This window comes from Oratosquilla oratoria, chromosome 30 (assembly GCF_046742065.1).
Source record: "Oratosquilla oratoria isolate Oo_2021 chromosome 30, ASM4674206v1, whole genome shotgun sequence".
NCBI classification, from domain to species: Eukaryota; Metazoa; Arthropoda; class Malacostraca; order Stomatopoda; family Squillidae; genus Oratosquilla; species Oratosquilla oratoria.
In genome coordinates, this window is record NC_134806.1 from 40,601,363 (window position 1) to 40,621,362 (window position 20,000).

A 20,000-nucleotide genomic window follows, 5' to 3' on the forward strand; every position below is an offset into this window, starting at 1 on the left:
AGTCCTTAGCTGCTAGAGCAGGAACGTATAGTGTCTTGTGTATGAACTTATAATTCAATTACTCCGAAGTGTTTGAAAAACTTGTTGTGTCGGAAAAATATCTATGAAAATTAGATAAGTGTTTCTCTTTCGACAAGCTATTTTCCAACAGTGGTAGTGGCGGAGGAGGTGGTCGTGGTAGTGCTGGTAGTGGTGTCAGTGGTGGTGGTTCTGTTGCTGTTGTTGTTGCTGTTCCTTATGATATATTCCACGTGCCACGATGACTTCAGACAGTTTATCTTAGGTAAGGTTAGGTTAAGTTAAGCTACATTAAGTTAGTTTAGGCTAAGTTAGGTAAGGTTAGGTTAAGTTAGGTTAAGTTAGATTAGGATAAGTCAAGGACTCTGTTTTGGTATGCTTTATCACTTCGTTTCACAATTATACAACCCATATGAGGATATTGCTTGGGTGTGTGATTTTGCAAGCAGTCCACACCACATGGGACTTGTGTGACACCCCTATGGGTGTCACTTCCTCCCCTCCATCCTGGGAAGAAACGGAGGACGCTTTCCATCCCTCCACTCCGCTGCTGTCCTCCTCCATGCCCTCCTCATCCGTGGGATGTTGTCCTTTCCTTATGGTCGGATCTCTTGGTGAATCGTTCGCGGAGAAGTGCATGTGCTAGGAAGGGTATGTGCTGGGCAGCGATAGGAAGGAGGGAGGGTATCCCCTTCCCAGAACCGGGGCGGCGTGGGGGCCGGGTGAGAGTGTCTGGGGCCGGAGATCTAGAGTTGGTAGCCTCCGTCGATGCTGTATTCGGCGCCGGTGACGTAACCGCTCCTGTCGGAGAGGAGGAACACCACAGCTTCGGCGATATCTGCGAAGGGAGGTGGACGAGAGGGAGCGGATCAGGACCATAATCATATCACTCACTGCTTGGGGCAAGGATGGCCCGGGGGAGGTCGGGAAGGCGAGGGTGGGAGAGGGGGAGATGGTGAGAGAGGACAGGAGAGGGAGGCTGTAGAAAGGAGCGCTCACGACGCTGGGGCCTCCAGAGTGGAGCCGGGGGTAGGGGTTGAGGTTGGGGTTGGGGTCAGAGTAAGGTTTGGGGTTATGGGTAAGGTTTAGGGTCAGGGATAGGGTTGGGGATTGGAGGCGAACTCCTGAGTGAGGGAAAGGGAAGGAGGTGGAGGGTGAGGTAGAGACCCTGAATGAACGTTAGTTCCTCAAGGAGCAAAAATGGGTCATGGGTTTGATGCCTTCACAGAGAAAATGCTTCTTCTCTTACCTCTGGATAGGGCTGGAACGGATTCGATGCGTCCAGAGAGAAAACGGTTCTTCACTCGTCTTTGGGGGCTGACTATAATGGGCTTGATGCTCTTATTTATCGATATCTACATGTCAAAAGGCCTCTTCCCTCTCACATGGGAAGTAGTTAGCCAAGTAGCGCCCACATTCCGTCCATCCCACGATCATCCAACACCCATCTGTTTCCTTTTGAAAAGACATCTGAGCTCCTTGTAGATGATGGGCCGTGCCTCCCCGACCCCCGCCGACTTCCCGGCTCAGAAGCAATACAGCAGAACACAACACCTCCACCTTTTCACTTGCATGGCGACTCTGCACTCGCGTATAAACCAAATGGTTCTGCCTTAACTTTGAGAGGGTTCTAACGGGTCTGATGCCTTTTTAGAGAAAATGGTTCTTCTTACCTTCGGGCTGTCCAACTCTCTTGATGATCTGTTTTTGGATGGACTCCTTGATGCTCATCTTCATCATCTTGGGACCCATGATGGAGGTCTCAGTCAGGCCCGGAAGGACCGCGTTGACCCGGATGCCATCTCTGAAACACGGCACTTGTCAGTACAGGGGATCACACCAGCCTCCAGAAACATATCCATAATCATGTCGCTCACTGTTCCATCAGCAAACTGATAGACAACATATAGTTATGATATCCATCCCTCTGAATCCTCTCTCGAGAGAGAGGACAGAGTGTACCTGGCCAGACTGCGATTCGGCCACCATCCAGCCTTTCTAAGTTACCAGAAGAGGCTGGATGACCGTCCAGGATATAACACTTTACCCCATACTATAAAACACATTATGGAGGTTCTGGTGTGCCAGGGTCTTTGTCGTGGGACCAACGCCCCCAACCCAAAGAGTTGGGGGCCAAATGGCCCCAGCACACCTCTCCCACCGACTCTTACCCTGGGAGCAGCTTCGGTTACCCGGCGAGTACCAGAACCCTTTTTATAGTAATGCACCTTCACATTTTTTCAACACCGAGGGGTGATTCTCAGGCAAAGGTTGAAACTGATGACCACTATTTCCCAGACACAGCTGATCTAAACTCGGGCCAATGAATTCGAATAAATGAATAATCAAATCACCAAATAGATATGTAATTAAATAAATAGATCAAATAAGTAAATGGATAAGTAGATAGATGAATTAGTAAATTAACCTGTAAACAAACAAGCGAACAAACAGATAATTGGACAACCAATCGAGTTAACTTACACAAGTGGCCCCCTCGTTACGTGTTGTCCTTCTTGCCCGGGAGAGAGAGAGAGAGAGAGAGAGAGTGGAAGGGTTGGAGGGAGGGAAAAAAAAGAAGTCTACAACACTGCTGAACTCACCCGGCCAGCTCCCCTGCGAAGCTCTTACTGAGGGAGAGGACTCCGGCTTTTGAGGCTGAGTAGTGTCCCGTGTTCTTGATAAAGTGCTTCACGCCTATGCTTGAGATGAACACGAAAGAGCCCTCCTGCTTGGGGTCGGCGTCCTGGAGGGCCTTGGCCAAGGCCTGCGTCACCAGGAACGTGCCCTAAGAGTATTGACAAGCAGGTGTTTGAGGCATAACATTCAATTTCGGTTTCATGGTTTCATGGTCTGATATACTCTGAACCGCCGTTCGCCCCACCCCAACCCTGAGAGGATTTTTGCTCCTTAACTGTCAAGCAAGTTCAACTAGCTTTACAATGGGACCAAATCATAAACCTTTTGTGGGCGTTAACTCACTGATTGTACATAGACATACACGTAGTTGATATGTCGCCGGAAAAAATAAACACATAAATAGTATGGCGGGAGAGACATACGAATGAGGATGTGATGAAAGAAAAAGTAACTGAATATCTGATCTAACCCAGGTATGAGTATGCAGCGGTGGTGGTATAGGAATCGTAGAGAAGTGCAAAATTCTACCCCACAACTAAGTAAATGCAAGGGTTTATATGTGTCCGCCCCACAAAAAGATATAAGAAAAATTTAGGAAATTCAAAAGTTATTGACTAGAATGATCCCTAGCTTGTCTGAGAAGACATATGAGGAGAGATTAGGCAATTTAGGATTGTCCACATTGGAATAAGGAAGAGAAAGTGGTGATGCGATAGAATAGAGAAGTGAATGAACAGACAGGATTTACTCATACAAGATGAAAGAACATCACCAACATATAACAAAAAAGAAGACAAAAAGGAGAGATAACAAATCTGGAAGTGTCAACATTAGAATAGGGAAGAGTAAAGGGTGATCTTAAGATTAGAGGTAGGCATAGGCAGAGAGGATCACGAGAACATAGACAAAAATAAGAAGACAGGTTGTTTGAAGGGGGTAAGGAGGCATAGTTTTGTAGAGGAAATTCAGAGAAGAACTAACTCAAGTAGTCACCAGAAATAAAATCACTCTCCGTCTCACCATCCCACTCCCACGAAGTAGGAAGAGAGAAATCCCTGCCGGGCAGTCTTTGTCAGTTGCTGCAAGCCGCTGGGATTTTTAGACCAATGTTTGGGTCGCCTCCCTGCCTGGCCAGAGCTATCGGGAACCAACACAAGAAGCACACAGCGGGTACCGGGAATCGAACTCACGACCACCTGCTCATGAGTTCGACACGGTGTCCACTGGTCTCCCGAACGGCCATAAATGAAATTAAGTTTGACAAGTGAAGACACAAAGGTGGGACTTCATGAGTACACAATCACAATCAAGTATCACAATCACAATCACAATCAATTAAACACACACACATCACCTTGAGGTTGACTTTAATCATGCGGTCGAACTCCTCCTCCGGGAGGACCACCAAGGGTGACATGTGGAGGTAGCCCGCGCAGTGGGCGAGGAGGGTCGGAGGAGCTCCGAAGACCTTCTTGACGGAGTCGAGGCCACTCGTGACCGATTCCTTGTTGGCGACGTCCATGTGCACCGCCAGGTGGTTCTCCGGATCTGTGGACATGTTGGGTCACACTTCAGGGTGGTAGATGGTAATGGAACTGACTAGTGTAGGCCTTATGGCCTCTTGCAGTTTCCCCCATTCCTATGTTCTTATGTTGAACGGACAAGGAATGTCCTCTGAGCCCCAAAGCTGCAAGTCTCTTAAGGACATAAGAATGGAAGAGACTGCAAGAGACCATAAGGCCTACGCTAGACAGTCCCATGTCCATTACCACTTATCCCCATCCATAAAGTTATCTAAATTTCTCTTCAAACAGCCAAGTGTTTCAGCGCTCACTACATCAAGGTTACTAAGTCTATTCCATTCGTTAACCACTTTGTGGGTAAAACAATTCTTGCCTATTTCCTTCTTGGAGAGAAAGAGAGAGAGAGATAGAGAGAGAGAGAGAGAGAGAGAGAGAGAGAGAGAGAGAGAGAGAGAGAGAGAGAGAGAGAGAGAGAGAGAGAGAGAGAGACTCACTTTTCAACATGTTCACCGTCTCCTGAGCCCCGGAGAGGTTCAAGTCGGCAACCGCAACCCGGGCGCCCTCTCGGTCCAGCTGCCGGCAGATGGCTCTCCCGATGCCGCTTGCACCACCTGCAAAGGAGAAGACTTGGTGAGCCACTGCAGATCCCAGCTAACTCCCGGGCGAACGGGGCAGTCTCTTTGACTCACTACGGTCCTTTCGTCCCGTTGTGAAAGGTTATGCCTGATGCACTTAGAAGATTGAAAATAAATTAATATGAATAGCTAGATACGTAAATAAACAAACCTATAATAATAAACAAGAAATAAATTCTGTCCATCGTTAACCGAGACCCCTGTATCTCAATCTACATTTATTTTACATTGTTATAGCATACCTTTTTGGTATCAGAATGATCCTAGGGTTGAAAATTTGTCCTTCATTAAGTTGTTGAACATCCAGCATTGGGATCAGATCTGAATGAGGATTTGTTATATGCCAACGGTTGAAAAGCAGAAGCTAGCTTATAAGTCCGAGGAGAGTACGGCTTTTAAGCAAGTAGATATAGAATGAATAAATAGATAAGTAAATAGAGTCACAATCATCTTGAGAGTCTCTGAATGGAAAGCTGGTTAGGTCTCAAATTCCCTAGAACAGATCCTATGCCATTGGAAAGGTAACTCACTCTATTAATCCTCATCATCTCTTGATACAACTCGAAGTTTTGAGGTTCAGCTGGGTAAACGTTGAAGTGATATCTTAGTTCACGTGCACCGCTGAGGACACCAAAAAGTGACCCATGACGCATTGAATCTCATCCCTTGTTGTTGAGTATTTAGCATGTTGATATGCAGATATACGGGAGTTTACTTATAATTTTTTTCAACACAATCACATTGCTGCAACAAGGAGGAACATACATGGCAGGGCTCCCATGTGGCATAGGGCAAGTTCGAGTGTCCGCTATGGCGAGCTCGTTACAGGCTCCAGTACTGAAGCGACCTTGTCTCGACCAGCTACGTGTCCAGCCCCAACCTTCTCACGCCCCCCTACGAACTAAACAAGCAAGAAAATGGATCGGTGTCAGCCACAAAGTCCCCCAAATGTCAACACATCCTTACCTGTGACCAGTGCCAGTTTGCCTTCCATTCTGGGCATGAGTGGCCCTCCCGCTGCGACCTCGAGTGGGACTTGAGAAGCCTGGAGTGGCTGTCGGAGGCTTCGAGGCTTCGAGGTGGAGGTTCGAGGAGGAGACCGACCTGAAGCGGTTGTCCCCGGGTGAGCAAGAGATTGAGGTGGAGGGTGACAACGAAGGGTGAAGGGTGAGGGTGACCTTAGAGCAAAGAATGACTGTCTTTGCGAGTGTGGCTTTAGAAAAGAGCAAGGATGCTCAAGGGTGAGTTTGGGACATAGAAGGGTGACTTTGATTTAGGTTAGGTTAGATTAGGTTAGCGTAGGTTAGGTTGGGTTAGGTTAGGTTGGGTTAGGTTAGATTGGGTTAGGTTAGGTTAGGGTTAAGTTAGATTGGGTTAGGTTAGGCTAGATTAGGTTGGGTTAGGTTGGGTTAGGTTAGGTTAGGTTAGGTTAGGTTAGGTTAGATTATAAATTTAGCAAGGGAGCGAAAATCTTGAATGAGTAGTCCCTCCGCGGGGTGTTTGTACAAAAACAGAGGAACATAAGCACGGGTTCGACGCTCGGAGCCCAAACTCAGTGACTCAGTGGAGCGATTTCGACCGGCCGGGGTTTCAGGAGAGAATGATGCTTATGAGTTCTTTTGAGGAGCCAGACCCCCATGAGTGAAAGGCGGCAAAGAACAGTCGAACCGGCGCCAAGATAAGATTAAGCACCCGCTGAATTCCGCGAAAAATATCGTCATCTTGTTTTATGAGTTTTGTGTGTAGCAAGGTCCATGTATTATATGGACCTTGGTGTGTAGGGCCTAAGATCCTCCCTGAGATGTCACAAGATGTCGATCTACGGGGGAATTACAGCGGGAGGAGGGTCTTTCTCCTTTAGGAGATTGTGTTGCAGAAGAACATAAGAATGGAGAAGACTGCAAGGGACCATAAGGCCTACACTAGTCAGTTCCATGCCCCTTACCACCTGTCATCCTCATCGATAAAGTTATCTCACCTTCTCTTAAGAACAAAAGAATATTAAAATGGAGTAAACGGCAAGAGACCATAAGACCTACACTGGGCGATTTTATTTCCATTACCATCTATCATCCTCATCCATGAAGCTATCTAACCTTCTTGTAAAAGAACAGATAGTTTCAACGCTCATTACATAGTTACTAAGTCTATTTCAATCATTAACCATTTTATTGGTAAACCAGTTCTTGTCTATTTCCTTCTTAAACCTAATTTTGTCAGTTTTAAACCCATTACTATGACTCCTATCCTGGTGTCTCAATATGATGACCTTTTCTGCATCATCCTTGTTATCAAAGCCCTTAACCCAAGTTAGATCACCCCTGTACTCTACATCTTTCCAGAGAGAGTAAGTTAAGGTGCCTAAGCTTGTCTTCGTATGGTAAATTCCTGAGCCCATGTGTTTCATGCGCGCATATGTGTGTGTGTGTGTGTGTGTGTGTGTGTGTGTGTGTGTGTGTGTGTGTGTGTGTGTGTGTGTGTGTGTGTGTGTGTGTGTGTGTGTGTGTGTGTGTGTGTGTGTGTGTGTGTGTGTGTGTGTGTGTGTGTGTGTGTGTGTGTGTGTGTGTGTGTGTGTGTGTGTGCGTGCGCGCGCTTACTCTCTTTTTCCGCTGGTTTTTGGGCCACTTGGCGACCCATAACCGTTCATGAAATGTCTCAGCATGTCTGTCAACCCTGTGCCACTGCCTTCCATTCTCTTTGTTCCATTCGGCATATCTGTACATCTTCACCAACACACATCCAGTCTTTTCTAGGTTGTACAAGTGGTTGTCGTCCATGTTTACTCCAATATTGGACACTTTCTTAGGCCATCTCTCTTCTTCCATCCTTGTAACATGTTCCGCCCATTTCAATATTTCTAATCGCATTACATTTTTAATATGAGGCGTGTGTGTGAGTGCATATATTATAGAATATGATGTACCCCGTTTATAGTTAAACAATGAGTCATTATAGTAGACAATTCTTCTGCATTCGGATATATTGCATTATGACCTACAGTGAATATACAGGCGAGTGATACACCTTTTTATTTCAATAACGTTCTTTACTGAATGGTTGGACTGTATAAGTCTGAATCTATATTCTGATACTTGACGTATGACATGGAAATACATCTGTATATCAAAAAGTTGGTGCGAAACACGGATCGGATCAGAAACACTATTTTACTGACATTTCGACTACAAGTCATCTTCAGAGTGAACTATGGGCTATCTAGAACAGCCCATCCGCTCATACGGGATCAATGTTTGTGAGAGAGGAAGAGAACGATGTATGAAAATTAAAAGATAGTCGTATATAAAAGGGGACTATTGCCATTGGGCGTATTTTAGGGATATTTATTAGAATATGTGTCGTGGTTCAAGAGGCTGGGCAGGAGAATTGGAGTTAGTGACCTGCATCAGTGACAGGCATGCGTTAATGAACAGTATTTATACTCTCACTACAGATCATCCTACCGGACGACTCTGAACGGAGTACGCTGATTGGTCCGATCTTCTTCACACGACCAGCCTGGCAGCAACCTATCTATGTCTCTATCTATCTGTATCTATTCATCTACCTATTTATCTGTATATATCTATCTATATTTCTATATGCATTTCTCTATCGCTCTGTATATTTCTATGTTTCTATCTGTATCTATTCATCTACCTATTTATCTATATCTATCAACTATCTATAGCTATACATTTCTCTATCTCTCTGTAAATTTCTGTTTATCTATCAATCTGTCTATACCCCCATCTTTCCACATACGGAGACTTGAAAGTCTGCTCCAACTACTTTATGCCGATGATATAGAAACACTCAAACCCAGACTTACACAACACAGACAGCAGTGCAATTCTTCTTCACGGAGAGGCATATTGTCGACGCTTCTCCTTTCCTTCCCACTTTCTTTTTCAAGCTTAAGCACCTTAACTTACACTCTCTGGGAAGACGAAGAGTACGAGGCGATCTAATAGAGGTATTCGAGTGGGGAAAGGGATTTGATGCAGAAAAGGTCATCATATTAAGACAGCAGGGAGGGACTCGTAGTAGTGAATTTTGTTTGGACAAATTTAAGTTTAAAATGGAAATTGACAAAACCTGGTTTACCAACTGAGTAACCATGCGACCAGCACTGAAGCAATCGGTCGTTTTAAGATAAGATAAGATAACTTTATGGATGGTAATAACAAATGGTAAGGAACATGGAACTGCCTGGTGTAGGTCTTATGATCTCTTGTAGTCTCCTTCATTCTTGTGCTCTCTCTCTCTCTTTCTCTCTCTCTCTCTCTCTCTCTCTCTCTCTCTCTCTCTCTCTCTCTCTCTCTCTCTCTCTCTCTCTCTCTCTCTCTCTCTCTCTCTCTCTCTCTCTCTCTCTCTCTCTCTCTCTCTCTCTCTCTCTCTCTCTCTCTCTCTCTCTCTCTCTCTCTCTCTCTCTCTCTCTCTCTCTCTCTCTCTCTCTCTCTCTCTCTCTCTCTCTCTCTCTCTCTCTCTCTCTCTCTCTCTCTCTCTCTCTCTCTCTCCCCCCCCTTGGAAGGTAAACAGGGAGACATAGATAGAAGGCGAAAGAAACGCATCATTTGTACAAGTTATTATATTTTATTTCGTAAAAGGAAACTCTAAATATGGGGTATTAAACCCTATATACATGGAATCTGAAATCTTTAGACATATATATTCTTATATATACACGTGTGTGTGTGTGTGTGTGTGTGTGTGTGTGTGTGTGTGTGTGTGTGTGTGTGTGTGTGTGTGTGTGTGTGTGTGTGTGTGTGTGTGTGTGTGTGTGTGTGTGTGTGTGTGTGTGTGTGTGTGTGTGTGTGTGTGTGTGTGTGTGTGTGTGTGTGTGTGTGTGTGTGTGTGTGTGTGTGTGTGTGTGTGTGTGTGTGTGTGTGTGTTTGTGTGCGTGTGTGTGCATGCGTGTGGACGTATACAAATCTCAACCTGACACGTTAAACAAGCGATTCTCTACACACATGCGCGAAATTCCTTAACCTAAGATAATCTTTGACGTTTTTCAACAATAAATTGAGCAACAATACAACCTGAAATAAATCACACTGTGGGTCGAAGCTATTGTGGTCCTTATTGCCTTTTGGCGTTAGGCTGTTTATCGCCTGCACTCTATTGGGTCCTAAATATTCCTTTAAGAATGCGAGTGTGTGTTAATACACATACATAACCATACAGTCTGTGAATAATTGAACCGTTGAACAGTTAATTCAACTGGACAACTTTCAATCTGTGATCAGAAATGTGTGATCAATCTGTGACAAGAAAAATATTGTGATCAGTATGTAATAAAACAATCTTGTATCAGTCTCTGATCAATCTGTGATCAAAAAACTGTGTTCCGACAGAAAATATGTGATTAATCAGTGATGAAAATATATGATCAATCTGTGATCAGTTTATGTTAAAAAATATGTGATAAAGGATCTGTGATAAAAATCAGAGATAAACCTGCAAGCAGTCGGTCTTACAAAAGCGACAGACCCTTTCTCAACAGACGAAAGGCCGCCCCGACCTTCTAGGACTTGGAAGGTCTCGCGAGGAAGAGACCTTTAGTCTTTCTCTCTTCTAGAAGGTCCACGGAAGGATCTCTTGCATTAAAAAAGAGAGAAAGAGAGAGAAAGAGAGAGGGGACATAGAGAGAGACAGACAGATAGACAGAGAGAGAGAGAGAGAGAGAGAGAGAGAGAAAGAGAGAGATAGAGAAAGAGAGAGAGAGAGAGAGAGAGAGAGAGAAAGACAGAGAGCTTTGTTCTCAAGGTACAAAGTAAGAGAGAGATTCGTTCTCCGGGTACAGATGAATAAAACAAAGGTCACCCGGTACGTATGGAACGACTTGAGGACATTTCAGCCCACTCGAGGACATTTCAACCCACTTGATGACATTTCAACCCACTCAAGGACATTCAACTCACTCTAGAACATTTCAAAACAATCGAGGACACTTCAAACAACTCGAGGACATTTCAACCCACTCGAGGATATCTAAACCCACTTGAGGACATTTCAACCCATTCGAGGGCATTCAGCTCATTCTAGGACATTTCAAAACAATCGAGGACACTTCAAACAACTCGAGAACATTTCGACCACTCAAAGATATTTCAACCCACTCGAGGACATTTCAATCAACTCGAGGATATTTCAACCCATTCAAGGACATTTTAGCCCACTCGAGGACATTTCAACCCACTCGAGGACATTTCAACCCACTCGAGAACATTTCAAACTACTCGAGAACATTTCAACCCACTCAAGGATATTTCAACCCACTCGAGGATATTTCAACCCTTTCGCTGTAGAAAGAACCACACTGAGTTTGATGAAACCGCCTGACGGAATTTAGTACAATAGGTCCGCTTTCATGTGACTTTATTTTGACGCCCGTTGTCTCTAAGTGATACCACCTTGGTCTTGTGGTAACACGGTCTAGGCTTCGAACCCAATCTGATGCTGTCGTTTACTCACGCTTGACCATTTTTTTTTCTTTCTTTCTTTTTTGAAGAGAGAAGGAGTGAAGGTCTCTTCGTGAGGCCTTCCAAGTCCTGGAAAGACGGGGGCCTTACAGGGCCTTCCGTCATCCGCCCAGACCTCAACTTTGCGATGACCGTGCTGTTGTTGTTTTACTCAGTTTTCATCGAAAACAAGCTTCAGAGCCTTTCAGGCTGAATTGACAAAAAGGGACAAGCTCCAGGGACCCCCAGGCTGAAGTGAAAGAAAGGGACAAACTTCAGGGCCCCTCAGGCTGAAGTGAGAGAAGATGACAAGCTTCAGGGTTCTTCAGGCTGAGGTGAGAGAAGAGGACAAACTTTAGAGCTCTTTAGGCTATAAAAGGGACAGGACAAGCGCAATGAAGATGTGAATGTGTCATCCACCGCTTTGTGAGTGACTGATTCGGTTTAACGTCGTAAATTCCCTCTATCAGGAGGCTAGGATTATGCCCCGTACAGAGGACTATGTAGCGTGGAATCTAATGGACCATGCCCTTGGTCCAGCTCGCTGGCGGCAGGGTTCGAACCGCCGTCACCTCGACCTCCGCCGCAAGTTTGTAGTCATTTGTATTAGAAAGAATATATATACACTGGTCTATTTTTCCTCACACATTTTAACTCCAGCCTTTATTTGAATAACTAGGATATGACTTCGCTTGCAGAAATCTAGAATTTTCTTAGAACATTTCACCAGTACGTCTAACATTTGTATAGGTTTGTAATGTCTTAGTTCATTATTCAGCTTTGTTATATATGACAAGAAGATAATTTGATATTTGGAAATTTGAAAAATAAAATACTGTAATCGAAGTCGTTTTTACTCAAACGGACTCTCAACTGTCGATGCTGAAGCCCGTGGAAGTCCAGTCTGATGACCCTTTAAGTGAGAAATTGTCCGCATGTGAGTTCTTGTCTCGGTTGGACAAGTAACCAAGAATTTTCGTTTATTTTACGAATTGTAAACTTTTTATTTTGTCATGTTGAACAATCATCCACCTTTATTTCTGAATTATAAAGACACTTTTTGGGGGACATATTTGAATAGGGTTTCCTCCACACGTGATTGAACAAATGTCCATTATTGTTTCTGAATTACAGAGGCATTTTTTTTCGTCATATTAGAAAAGGTTTTAATCCACATATGATTGAACATTTGTCCGCCTTTGTTTCCGAATTATAGAGACACTTTTTCGCCATATTAGAAAAGGTTTTAATCCACATATGATTGAACATTTGTCCGCCTTTGTTTTCGAATTATAGAGACACTTTTTCGCCATATTAGAAAAGGTTTTAAGCCACATATGATTGAACATTTGTCCCCTTTTGTTTCCGAATTATAGAGACACTTTTTCGCCATGTTAGAAAGGGTTCTAATTCACACGTGATTGAACATTTGTCCCCTTTTGTTTCTGAATTTTAGAGACACTTTTTAGGATATGTTTAAAATGGTTTTCATTCACAAGTGATTGGAAATTTGTCCGCCATTGATAATCTTCTCGGTACTTAATTATCCAAGACATTTCGCTTGTTGTCCACTCGTGCCGAATTACAGAGACACTTTGTCGTCGAACTTTGGCACCAAATACCCACACGGTCTTGTCTGATGACGTCACAGTCTGACTTGCCCAAAGATCCAGAATCCATCTCTCACAAAATTCCTCAAAAGCACTCTTTTGTAAAATGGGCTGTCTGGCTGGTTGGTGTGGCCACAGGATCCATCTGACAATATCGCTCTTTTTTTTTCTGGATTTGTGAATGTACATTTTTCCTTCTCGGTCATTTGTCTTTGGAAATAGAAATGTGCTTTTCTAGAACACCTGCTCTATGACTGAGATTCACTTGACCACGTATCTAGAAGTCTATAAATTGATAGTGTTTTCTATATGAGAGATATACAGAATGTACAAACGTTATTGGTCCGCGCGGTAGCCCATTGAACTCATAACCCGGGACCCGCTGCGTACTTCCTGCGTTGGTCCCCGACAGCCCTGGCCAGACGGGGAGGCGACCCAAACATCGCCCTACCAGGGGTTTCTCACTTCCCACTTCGCGAGAGTGGGATTGTGAGTTATTACACAATGACACGAACGTTCTTCGCTGTATACTTTGTTTACACACGGAACGTTTTGACTTTTTACGTTACACATCGTCAGTCACTCCTCCTTCTTCTTCCTCCTCTTCTGAAAGGACTCCTCCGACAGGAGATAAGGATAAGGATCATCCTATCTATCTATTCCAGGTCCTTAGCATCACTCCTCTTCTTCCTCCGACGGGAGTTCCTCCGACGGGAACTTCTTTGTCAGGAGATAAGGATAAATATCATCCTACTTATCCACCCCAGGTCCTCCTCTTCTTCTTCCTCCTCTTCCTTCTTCTTCCTCCGACAGGAGATCCCCCGGCGGGAGTTCTTCCTACGGGAGCTCCACCTTCGGACGGGATCCTGTGCGTCAGAAGTACCTGAGGCCGATGGTGTCGCACTTGACAACCTCCGGAGCGCGATGGGACGACATCAGACACCCCGACACCAACTTATCCTGCAGAAGAAAATATTGAAACATTTAAACACCGTGTACCACGCTTTTATTGATATACATGTATTTTTATCATTTTATTAATGTCATCAACCCATGTAACGTATTCTCTAATCATATTCTCCCTTTGTTATCACCAGCTCCATACTCTGTTCTTTTTTATATTATGTTTTTGCGTTCATTCTCAATATTTATTGTTATGCAATAAATTCATTGGCATTTCCTGGTGGTGTCCACGCATGTGGCCAACACAGGCAACGGGGAAAGGTGGTGAAGTCTTCTTTATGTATAAATGCCCACAACCCATTTTGTACACAATTTCTTTGAAAAAGCATACCAGCGAAATTAGTCAGGTATAAACTCAGACCAAGACACCTGTATTTCCTTCTCCCACTAGCCTCAACCCGTCAGAATGCCTCAACATTTCTATAATTTCATATCAATTTTGTATTTACAATTCTCCATGCCGGCTGCCACTGAAATTCGAACACCATGTCGCAATCTCCATCGGAATGTGCCATAATAGACGGAAACCTGTTTGACATATTACGACTGAAAGACATTGATGATGATCAATCCAAGATATAGACTGATGAAAGTCTGTGTGTGTTTGTGTGTGTGTGTGTGTGTGTGTGTGTGTGTGTGTGTGTGTGTGTGTGTGTGTGTGTGTGTGTGTGTGTGTGTGTGTGTGTGTGTGTGTGTGTGTGTGTGTGTGTGTGTGTGTGTGTGTGTGTGTGTGTGTGTGTGTGTGTGTGTGTGTGTGTGTAAGGCCACAGCATGACCCATGTTTTGGGTCACATATGAGCTCTGAACTCTCCTCTGGGAGGGTAATGGCTGTCAATCACAAGTCCAACACGTGGTCCAAGACCATGAGGTGAATTGCACACACATATGTACACACATACACCTGGAGGATAAAGAAATAAATCATAGTTTGGAACTAGATATGATTGATCGGAGATAAGAGACGGGACCCCACGAGAATTGCTCCTTTCTAGTTACACGTATCACTATAACTCAGTGGAAAAGGTAACACAAATAAGATGTTAAGAAAGTAAGAAAAAAAGAAATTTGAGGAGTGAGACGCCCTTTGGAAATGAAATATATTCGGCCGTAAGAGAAGAATTGAACCAACCTTTTATCTTTGAACTCGAATATATTACCGCCCGCGAATAAGTAAAATAGAAATAACAAATATTCAAACATTTGGTAAAATTATACATTCATTTTACATTTACATGCTTTCGCCTTACAAAGGCTATCATTGCTTGTGGCGACATTAATTTCACAAATATAAATACTATTTATGAACACATACAATGGTTTGTTTAATCACAGTAATTTTTGTCACAAAATGCCAATCGTGTTAAGGGGACACTACAATATTGGCGAGTTACCAAAACATAGCCCTTGGACCCTTAACCCTAGCCAAAACTATTTTTTTTTTTAATGAAATATAGTTATCCAAGTACCTGGAGTGATAGGGTATCAGAGTATATATGGTTATGGGGGTCTATCTCCAAAACCCTAGGAGAGGTTCGTAAACAAACAAACAGACAGACAGACAGACAGAAGCTACTACTTTATTATAGTATATATATATATATATATATATATATATATATATATGCATATATATATATACATATATATATATATATATATATATATATATATATTTTTTTTTTTTTTTTTTTATAGCTCTGCCATGGGATACGAACCCTGACCCGTGCGTCGATAATCACGAGGCCAAGACGCTAGCGACCATGCTACATGGTGATGGTTCAAAAGGACTGTACTAGTCCCCGACCACGCTTCACGTAACATTGGAAGATCTAGTCTCATTTTCATCCAATCCCCGTATTAGGCGAGCCCTCCGACAAGTTGTGTATGTTAAAGACAGATTGAACATTTTTAGAAGCTCTGCCATGGGATACGAACCCTGACCCGTGCGTCGATAATCACGAGGCCAAGACGCTAGCGACCATGCTACATGTTGATGGTTACGTGAAGCGTGGTCGGGGACTAGTACAGTCCTTTTGAACCATCACCATGTAGCATGGTCGCTAGCGTCTTGGCCTCGTGATTATCGACGCACGGGGCAGGGTTCGTATCCCATGGCAGAGCTTCAAAAAATGTTCAATCTGTCTTTAACATACACAACTTGTCGGAGGGTTCGCTTAATACGGGGATTGGATGAAAATTAGACTAGATCTTCCAATGTTACGTGAAGCGTGGTCGGGGACTAGTACAGTCCTTTTGAACCATCACCGTGTAGCATGGTCGCTAGCGTCTTGGCCTCGTGATTATCGACGCACGGGTCAGGGTTCGTATCCCATGGCAGAGCTTCTAAAAATGTTCAATATGTCTTTAACATACACAACTTGTCGGAGGGCTCGCCTAATACGGGGATTGGATGAAAATGAGACTAGATCTTCCAATGTTACGTGAAGCGTGGTCGGGGACTAGTACAGTCCTTTTGAACCATCACCATGTAGCATGGTCGCTAGCGTCTTGGGCTCGTGATTATCGACGCACGGGTCAGGGTTCGTATCCCATGGCAGAGCTTCTAAAAATGTTCAATCTGTCTTTAACATACACACATATATATATATGTGTATATGTATATATGTATATGCTGGCTCACAAATCCGTTACTAAGCAGACATGATCTTGTTGTTACAATGACACCACACTTCTCTGCGCACAAAGCCCTCAATGCCTGATAAGCAAGACTATGATAGTAATAACACTAAGAAGAAGAAGAGAAGAAGAAGACGAAGAAAAGGACGAAGAGGAAGAATAACAACAATAACAACAACAACGACAATCATGATAATAATTCTATAATTATTTCTATTACTATTATTGTTATTATTATCATTATTATCATTATTGTTAATATTATTATCATTATTATTATCATCATTATTATTACTATTATTACTATTATTATTATTATTACTATTATTATTATTATTATTATTATTATTATTATTATTATTATTATTATTATTATTATTATTATTATTATTATCATTATTATTATTATTATTATTATTATTATTATTATTATTATTCTTATCATTAGTATTATTGTTATCATTATTGTCATAATTATTATTATTATTATTATTATTATTATTATTATTATTATTATTATTATTATTATTATTATTATTATTATTATTATTATTATTGTTATTATTATTATCATTATCATTATCATTATCATTATCACCATTATCATCATTAGTGTTATCATTATTACTATCATTATTAACATTGTTATCATTAGTATTATCATTATTACTATCATTATTATCATTATGTTTCATTACATCTACTCGCACTGCGAGATGACTAGACATGCCTGCCTCTGTCAGAAAACGATGATTTAAGACCCTTCAGCCCTTACTGGAACTCGAACCATCTCCTAGTGATTCAGAGACTGCAAGAGACCTTAAGGCATACACAAGGCAGTTCCGTGTCCCTTACCACCTTCCATCCCTATCATAAAGTTATCTCACCTTCTCTTAAAACAACCAATTGTTTCAGAACTCACTACATGGTTACCAAACCTATTCCATTTGCTAACCACTCTGTTGGTAGCCAGTTCTTACCTACTTCGTTCTTTAACCTAAATTTGTCTAACTTGAACCATTACTACAAGTCCGATCCTGCTGTCTTGATATGATGACCTTGCCTGTATCACCCTTGTTAAAACCATTGACCCATTTGAGTACCTCTATTAGATCATCATGCCCCTTTGCCAAGTTTAGTACCACTCCACGAGTCTACCCCTAACCTAACCTGACCTAGCCTAACCAAATTTAACCTAACCTAACCTAACCTAACCAAATTTAACCTAACCCAACCCACCATAACCCTAAGCTAAGCTAAGCTTAGCTAACCTAGCCTTAACGTAACCTAACTTTTCCTAACCTAAGCCAACCCACCGTAACCTAACCTAAACTAAACTAACCAAATTTAACCTAACCTAACCTAGCCAAACCCACCCTACGTTAACCTTACCCTGATGTTACTCAACCTATCTTAACCTAACCCAACCCACCCTAGGTCAAGCTAAGCTGAGTTAACCTAACCTAACCTAACCTAACTTTAACCTAACCTATTCTAAGCTAGCCTAGCCCTAACGTAAGTTAACCTAACCTAACAATCTAAGCTGTCCTAACCCAACCCACTGTGACCCTAACCTAACCTAAGCTGAGCTAACCTAACCCGAACGTAACATAACCTAACCTAAGCTAACCTAACCCCAAACGTAACCTAACCTAGCCCAACCTATTTTTAACCTAAGCTAAGTTAACCTAACTCAACATAACATAACCTAACCCAAATCAATTTAATCTAATCTAACCTTACTTAACCAGTGCTGACCTTACCTACTCTTCATTACATGGCGACCCTCACCCTCATGCGAAAATAGAGAAGACGAGGAAAACTCCCTTTGATTTGTGTCAGTTTATCATCCACTCACAATCATTCTCCATGCACACCTATCCCCTGACTTCTCCTTTCCCTGCTCAACAGACATTCCCCTCATGCTCAGAACCCCTTTCACCCCATCCATCCATCTCATTAGCGGTCTTCCCCTCAGGTTCATTCCATCCACCTCCTCCTTCCGCACCTCTTTTGTTAATCTTTCTTTACTCATTCTTTCCATATTCCCAAACCATCCCAATATTTTAATCTTTGACCAGCCCTATCTTTCCACGTATACCTATTCCCTGCCCTCTTCCTTCCTGCACTACAGCAGACATTCATCTTGTACTCATGGGCCCCTTTCACCCCATCCATTCATCCTGTCCTCGATCTTCACCTCAAGTTCACTCCATCCACCTTTGCTTTTCACACATTTTTCTTTTCCCTCGTTCTTTCCATGTACCCAAACCATCCCATCATTCTTTTGTATGCCCTATCTGTTAGCTCCCTTTCCATCCACGCTCTCCTCCTCACCTCCTCATTTCTCGTAACCGCCAACATACGCCTCCAATAAAATTAAATCTCTCTGCATACTTTCCAAAGGCTTATCAGAAATTGGAGGGTATCCGACTTCATCTTGGGGCGTATTGGATTGTTCTTTGCCGTCTCTCACTCATGGAGGTCTAGCTCCTGCTCGCAAGAACTCTGCAGAAGCGTCATTCCCTCCGAAAGCCCCGGCCGGTCGAAGTCGTTCCACTGAGTTTGATCTCCGAACATCGAACTCGTGCTTGTGTTCCTCTGTTTTCGTATAAACACCCCACGGAGGAACCACTCATTCAAGATTTCCGCTCCCGTGCGAAACTTATAACCTAACCCAACCTAATCTAACCTAACCCAACCTAACCTAACTATCCCCAACTCTAACCCAAGCTAACCCTAACTCTAACCTAACTCTAACCTAACCTAACCTAACCTAAATCAAAGTCACCCTTCTATGACCCAAACTCACCCTTGAGCATTCTTGCTCTTCTCTAAAGCCACACTCTAAGGTCACCCTCACCCCTCACCCTTCGTTGTCACCCTCCACCTCAATCTTTTGCTCACCCGCGGACAACCGCTTCAGGTCGGTTTCCTTCTCGAACCTCCACCTCGAAGCCTCCGACGGCCACTCCAGGCATCTCAAGTCCCACTCGAGGTCGTAATAGGAGGGCGACTCATGCCCGGAATGGAGAGCAAACTGGCACTGGTCACAGGTAAGGATAAGTTGACATTTGGGGACTTTGTTTCTGGCTGAAACAGACCTATTTTCTTTCTTGTTCAGTTCGTAGGGGGGCGTGAGAAGGTTGGGGCTGGATGCGTAGCCGGTCGAGGTAAGGTCGCTTCAGCACTGAAGCCTGTAACGAGCTCGCCATAGCGGACAATCGGACCTGCCCCATGCCACATGGGAGCCCTGCCACGTATGTTCTTCCTTGTTGCAGCAATGCGATTGTGTTCACAAAAATAATTATAAGGAAATGACCGCATATACACACACCAACATGCTAAATACTCAACATTGGGAGATGGACTTCCAGTACACTGTGGGTCAGGTTTAGATGTCCGCAGTCGCTGAACCTCAGAACTTCGAGTTCTGTCAAGAGATTGTCAGGATTAAGAGAGTGAGTTACCTTTCAGAGGCATAGAGTCTGTACTACGAGTTTACTTGTGACA

The 20,000-nt window shown here is 43.2% G+C and overlaps 3 protein-coding genes across 3 annotated transcripts in view; 1 reads left to right on the forward strand and 2 right to left on the reverse strand.

The window, feature by feature from the left end:
• The window catches only part of LOC143041285 (uncharacterized), a 19,592-nt gene extending 13,767 nt beyond the window's left edge, over positions 1–5,825 (reverse strand). Inside the window, exons 1-6 of the mRNA XM_076213113.1 lie at positions 5,783–5,825; positions 4,676–4,792; positions 4,013–4,206; positions 2,622–2,806; positions 1,692–1,822; positions 779–856 (exon numbers count right to left, since the gene is read on the reverse strand). Coding sequence (XP_076069228.1) covers positions 779–856; positions 1,692–1,822; positions 2,622–2,806; positions 4,013–4,206; positions 4,676–4,792; positions 5,783–5,819 — 742 coding nt within the window. The 5' untranslated portion in view covers positions 5,820–5,825. The remainder of the gene's footprint in view (positions 1–778; positions 857–1,691; positions 1,823–2,621; positions 2,807–4,012; positions 4,207–4,675; positions 4,793–5,782) is intronic.
• Positions 5,826–9,398: 3,573 nt separating this feature from the next.
• LOC143041097 (uncharacterized) overlaps positions 9,399–20,000 on the reverse strand; it is a 72,116-nt gene continuing 61,514 nt past the window's right edge. Inside the window, exon 2 of the mRNA XM_076212801.1 lies at positions 9,399–13,847. Coding sequence (XP_076068916.1) covers positions 13,761–13,847 — 87 coding nt within the window. The 3' untranslated portion in view covers positions 9,399–13,760. The remainder of the gene's footprint in view (positions 13,848–20,000) is intronic.
• The window catches only part of LOC143040941 ((3R)-3-hydroxyacyl-CoA dehydrogenase-like), a 7,590-nt gene continuing 7,105 nt past the window's right edge, over positions 19,516–20,000 (forward strand). Inside the window, exon 1 of the mRNA XM_076212377.1 lies at positions 19,516–19,543. Within this exon, the coding sequence (XP_076068492.1) occupies positions 19,516–19,543 (28 nt within the window). The remainder of the gene's footprint in view (positions 19,544–20,000) is intronic.